Source organism: Macrosteles quadrilineatus, unplaced genomic scaffold, assembly GCF_028750875.1.
Source record: "Macrosteles quadrilineatus isolate MER2022 unplaced genomic scaffold, UCM_ALF_1.0 Scaffold_8__2_contigs__length_117827958, whole genome shotgun sequence".
In the NCBI taxonomy this organism is placed as follows: domain Eukaryota; kingdom Metazoa; phylum Arthropoda; class Insecta; order Hemiptera; family Cicadellidae; genus Macrosteles; species Macrosteles quadrilineatus.
Window position 1 is genome coordinate 44,529,036 of NW_026542601.1, and position 6,159 is coordinate 44,535,194.

Here is a 6,159-nt window from a genome sequence, read left to right on the forward strand (position 1 = left end):
ACGACGTATTGTTACCCTAGGTATAGACGATCTGTGGGCCGCAGATCTGGTTGTCATGAGAAAGTATGCCAGTGAGAATGATGGCTATAATTATATGTTGAATGTGATTGATACCTTTTCAAAATTCGCCTGGTCAGAGCCGTTGATGACCAAACGGGGTGCAGAAGTAGCGGAATCGTTTATGCTCATATTGAAGCGAGCAATTGACGTCAACGGTCACACCGCTCCCAGACTGTTACACACCGATAAGGGCAAAGAATTTCTTAACCGTGATTTTAAGTCAGTTTTGCAATCGTACAACATAAAAATGTATCATACTGAAAATGAGGAAAAGAGTGCAATCGTTGAGAGGTTCAATCGTACGTTGAATGAAAAAATGAAAGTCATATTTGAGACCCGAAATTGTTTTCGGTGGTTGGACATAGTTCAAGACCTGTTACATCAGTACAACAACAGTGTCCATCGTACGATTCGTATGAAACCTGCAGAGGTTACTAATGCGGACGTACCTAGATTGCTTGAGAGGTTCTCCAATATTCCTCACACACCTAGAAAAATAAAATTTCAACTAGGAGACAGAGTGAGGATTGTGACAAAAAAAGATACGTTTGCCGATAAATACAGTCACAATTGGACTAGAGAGATATTTACTATATCCAAAGTGCAAGACACCTTTCCAATAACCTATAGAATCAAAGATAAAAGTGGTGAAGAAATAATTGAATCTTTTTATGAGAAAGAGCTACAAAAAACCTTGTGCACACCAGGACAATAAATAACAACAGTGTAAAACACGAAAAAAATATATTTTACAGGAATAGTTTTTTTACATTTTTTTATGTACATTCAGTAGGAATTCTTCTATGTCCCCAGGGTAGCGTCTTTATTCCATCTCGAAGAACACACCGTTTGTCGTCCTTTGGCGAAAGTGATTTCTTGAATTGTGTCATACTATAAACATCGTGCAGGTGGCTTCGGATGCTGTTGATTTGTCTGTACACATCTTCGAGAGTCTTCAAACATCTGCGATAGTCATCTATTGTGATTTCATTTTCCACCACTGATTTCTTGATTCCTTTAGCCTTTTTAGATGTTTTTATACAATTCAAACCTTCCTCTACGTCAGTGGCATACATTTTTGACTTCAGACCAACGTATTCAACCATGATCAGACCTTCCAGCTCATCTTTCATTTTTCCGAGAACCTTTTTGTTTACTCGAGGCATACCAAAAGGGTTGGCACTTTGATATGCACTCGTGTCGAACTCGTCAATCATTTCTTTCATGTCCATGTACCAGTCTTCTGTATATATGATGTAAATCAGTGAGTCGGTATCAGTATAGGCGAGTATGACCCGATCACCATATCTGCTCTTCATCACTTGATAGTGGAAACGGTATATAAGGGTTTTCGACACATCTAGAATAGCCGCCCCCACGTAAATCGGTTTGTTGAAAAGAAGTGATGTTTTGGTCATGTGCACAGCTGCAAGATGGTCCGTAAATATTTTCCTACTCTTGAATGTAGGTTTGGCAATGAATTTATCCGCCTGTCGTTCGTCGGTTACCAGACGAACGTCCACTCTATTCCGAAGGTTTTCCATAGTTTTCCCAAATACCGCGTTATTCATAAGCTTGTAGAAGTCAATTTCGAATTTATTTTTTGCCTTGGTCCTCATGTTAGTGTTTAAATCGATGTATGGTTTCATCCACGGTTTTTGAGAAAACTCAAGAACCCGATGTATATTTTTTAGTTTCATTCCGAGGTTGAGATACTGTTTTAAATTTCTGTAGTGTACAACGTATCTAGATCGGTCGTACAAAGTGGTGACCAGTTTGGATATTTTTGACCCAGGTGGAATCATGTGGTGAGGTGCGAGTGGAAAGTCTGCATGGTGGTCATGAATTTCTTCGGGATACTCGAGGTCAACTTCGAGAATGTAGCCGGTGGCTGCGTCATCACTGATGTCTAAAACATTTATTTCAGTATCTTTTCGCCATCTAAAGTCACCGAATGGCATTGCCTGCGACATAGCCCAAGCATATAGGTTATTCGCATCTAAGTACACCAGGTAGCTAGGTTCTTTGTTCTCATCGAAGCCTTGACTCATATACTTGTTGTTGGCTCGAGCTTGTCTCAAGCAACACTGCGAAACACCTCCACGAATTCCTTTTTCAACCATTAGAATCATATCGAGGTCGGTTAGTAACTGGAGCTCTACATCAGTGAGTTTCAGCATCGCCGACCAGGCTAATCCGGGAGCTGTGAAGTACCACGCTGGGTCGAGACTATATGTTTGAAGGCAAACGTGCCTGAAGTTGTCCATAACGTCTGCCAACTGGAGGACGTCAATCTTGTTGTAAAACAATGTGTACTCTCTCATATCTTTGATGTTGAACTCATTCCAAACCTTTTGAGCATGCTCATAATCTGATTCTGATACATCACACTTATTTAATTTGTTTTTGAAATCATGAAGTTCCGGCAGAGTTGTCATATCATATTTTGTTATGTTATCCATAAAGTCATAGGGATAAACCCCTTTTCTTGTTACCAACTCTATCTGTGATGATTTGACAAATCTCTTTGTATGCTCCAACTGATCTGTAGTTAAATTGTTAATCAATTGGTCTAAACTTGCACTTAAAAACTTAAAAGAGTCCAAAAATCTCAGTTCCAACCCTCCCCTAACTTGAACGGTGAATGATATGTATCGCTCATCGTTTTGGGGAATCACTTTGAGTTTCTCACCTTGTCGTCCTATTTCTTTGATGAACTGATGTATGTCGTAGCCAGAAAGGTTGTGCAAGAAAACAGGAATAAATTTGGGTTTAGTAAACAATAAGTTACATTTGGAATGGGCAGGGCCTCGATACAAACCGGTGAGGTGGTCGTGATCCCTCACTTTGTCGGTTTCATTGAGAGGTTCCTGACAGATGTGACAGGTTACCGCTTCTTTATGTCTACGTATCTCTTCTTCCTCCAATGGTGTCATTGGAATGATCTTTTCGTAGATTTGTTTTATCTCTACGGCCTCCTTTTTCAACGCCTCGACAAACTTTCGTCCAGCATCTTCCCCGAAATATGTCGTTGGAGGCTTTTCACTGCCAGAGATATAGTAACAGAAACTTATAGCTTCGTGTTTCTGATAGCTGTATGTGTACGATCTCTTAGCACCGTTTTCATCAACTCCCGATGGTTCACAAGTAGAAATCGGGAGGAGCATGCTCTCCAGATCGGCATAAATGACATAAGGAACTTTCATTGATTTATTGTGTTCTGTAAATCTTATTTTGTCATTTTTTCCAGCGGTAGGGAGCTTTATTTTTAGAGCATCATGTCTAGAGCAGTCCTCCATATGTGTCTTCAAATTGTCTTCGTTATGAAAGTGCTGAAGACAACGTCTGCATATATAGCATTTTCCTTTATGTTTTGTAGCTTGACTGCGAACTAAACGAGATAGGTTTTTGATTAGACAGTAGTGTGAGTTCGTTCCATCTTTAACCAACAACAGGTCTACATGCACGGGCTTTTCTTCATCTGTTACACACAAGGGAAAAACATCACTATTTTCTTCAAGACCGTATACATTGATCGATAATCCTGCACGCTTTTCGAATTTTTTTACATCAGTCAGTTTGACTGGAAAATCTATCCCATCAAATAACTTGAGAAATCCATCTACGTAAGCAGTGTAGCTGTCGATCCGCTCCGGGTGTACGTTTGAAGGGTGGAGTGCTGCTAGACAACACCACATGAAACAACGCTGATCATTGTTTTTTATGTTTACAACAGCACGTTTCAAGCGAATTTTTTCTGGCAGGGCTATGTAACTAGACCCTTTCAAAGGCTTAAGTCAGTTGATATGTAAAAAAAGACATTCAATCGTTTTCATGTTCCAATTGGAGCCTTTGTGATTAAAACTTTCCATCTCAGTCAATAGTTTTTGTTTTGCCTCATTTAACAAATCTGATAGATTAGAATCTTCGTAAATGATGATGTTTTTCGTTTTGAATTCAAAATCAGATTCGACTTTTTCCGTAATCCCTTTAGCGAACTTTGCCTTAAGGATAAGTTGGATTTTCAATGAAGTTCCCTCATCACGAACCTTTTCAATTATAAGTTTTTTGGAATCTTCGATAAAAGTTTCAACACTTTTGTAACCATTTACTTTGACATTATTGATCTCAAACGTCTTCATTCGACCTCTGAACGCCGTTTTAGATTGGATGATTTCAAGATTAGGTGGTGGCGGAGGCTTACGTGGGACTTGCACTATGATGGATGGCTGAACTATGATGGATGGTTGAACTATGACGGATGGTTGGTTTAGTTGCTGTTTTTGTATCCACGCCGCTTGATGAGCTCTACTCCCAGTATGACGGGCCCAGTTTTTCCTAGTAATACTGAGGTGACATACATCACAGAATTTTAATGTTTTTGTATCGACTCTCCTGACAGGTAGAACCTGCACGACATCCGAAACATCTTCTTCCTGCTCTTGAATGTCCATCATCTCACTAGCACCTTGTAGTTGTTCCGAAATATCCAACTCACTATGTTGGGCTCGACGACGCTTCGGTGATGTAGGACGGGTCTCGTTATCGCTGTCGTTGTCAGTAGGAAACGACCGCTTGGTAGCACTTTGAACAACCGGTGACACATGATGTTCTCCGTCAGAGACCGAGGCAACATCCAAGCGGTGTTCTTCCCTAGCACCTTGTTGTTCCTCAATATCGTCTTTATAACGTTGGAACCAACGACGCTTCGGTGGTGTAGGAAGGCTGTCGTCATCACTCTCGTTGTCACTAGGAAACGATCGCTTCGTAGCACTGACACTAGCCATCACCGCAAATCCTCGTCACACTTATAAATGGTTGAAAACTTACTTTTCACGCACTACACAATTTCAAAGACTCGAAAAATAGCACCTCTCACAACCACCTCTCAGAGAAGACTGACGCAAGACCGCGCGGGCTGTTGCACAATCGTCGAAACACATGACCATATATGGTAATGTTCTCGAACGTTCCAAGATGATCACGTGACCTATCACGTGGCATTTCCTTTTATGGTAATGTTTCTAGAACATTCCATGATCACATGATCCCAAGACAAGTGACGTCACTAAACACGGAACGACTCAACTCAAAAGACACGTAAAAATCAACATGAAAACAATGAGTTTCAAATGGCGTGTCAGTATACATTGAGATCGAAATACTGCATCTTCATACAAATCCTCTAGTGAAAACATGAGCACCGAATGATGCAATCGGCACCATTTTTGTGCAGTTGAGAACCTATTGGTGGTCCTATATAAAATGAGATTCAAAAGCTGTTGTCGTTTTCAATCTCAGCCGTGAGATCCTATTATACGACAAGTATACCAAATGAGAACTGATTTAACGTTCTTTATATCTACACAAAAAAAAGGTCATCCAAATCAGAGGATCAGTCTCTGTCTGTAAGGTTAGGTTAGGTTAGGCAAAGTGAGGTTACCTACCTCAACCCACGTGGTCTACACTCCTCCCTCCTCTGTCCTAGAACCCCCAAAATGACTACTACTTGCGTCCAGCATGTGTTGGCTTTAACAATAAACAAGATGATGTTAAACTCTAGGAGGACCATCAATACGATTAGGATAAAACAAACAGCCAGTTTGATATAAAAGTGTATATTTTATATACTGAAGCGTGCTGGTCCGGTAAAAAAATCACAACCAAAACACATACCATAACAAAATGGAATTGTATTCTAAATTAATCACAAAGAAAACAATGTCTTCGTTACTAGTCTAGTAGATTGCTTTGAAAATTATTTGGTGTTACAATTTTAATTGCTATTTTAAATTTCATGTTGGAAGTATTTTGATCATTTAATATCTGATAAAGGTAGTCAGGTTACTATACCCGGTTCAAACAGCCGTGGCACCTGACGGATTAGGAGACCCCATGGAAACCCTTGGAGTCTCCTAATCTCTCAGGTGCCACGGCTGTTTGAACCGGGTATAAAATGACATAATATTAGGGATGGTCAAGTCTCGAAATTTCGGGAAATTTTCAATCTCGTTACACGAGACGAGATTACTTTTTGGCCGAGATTTTTATCGAGACGAGAAAAAAAAAAAAAAAAAAAAAAAAAAATTAAAAACGCCT

General features: G+C 39.9%; 1 protein-coding gene across 1 annotated transcript; it reads right to left on the reverse strand.

Moving 5' to 3' along the window:
- Positions 1 to 836: 836 nt before the first annotated feature.
- On the reverse strand, positions 837 to 4,847 carry LOC129000355 (uncharacterized). Its single transcript, XM_054427318.1, has 2 exons — positions 4,173 to 4,847; positions 837 to 3,392 (listed from the first exon to the last, which is right to left on the reverse strand). The coding sequence occupies exons 1-2, from the start codon at positions 4,845 to 4,847 to the stop codon at positions 837 to 839; spliced, it is 3,231 nt and encodes a 1,076-aa protein (XP_054283293.1).
- Between the last annotated feature and the right edge of the window lie 1,312 nt (positions 4,848 to 6,159).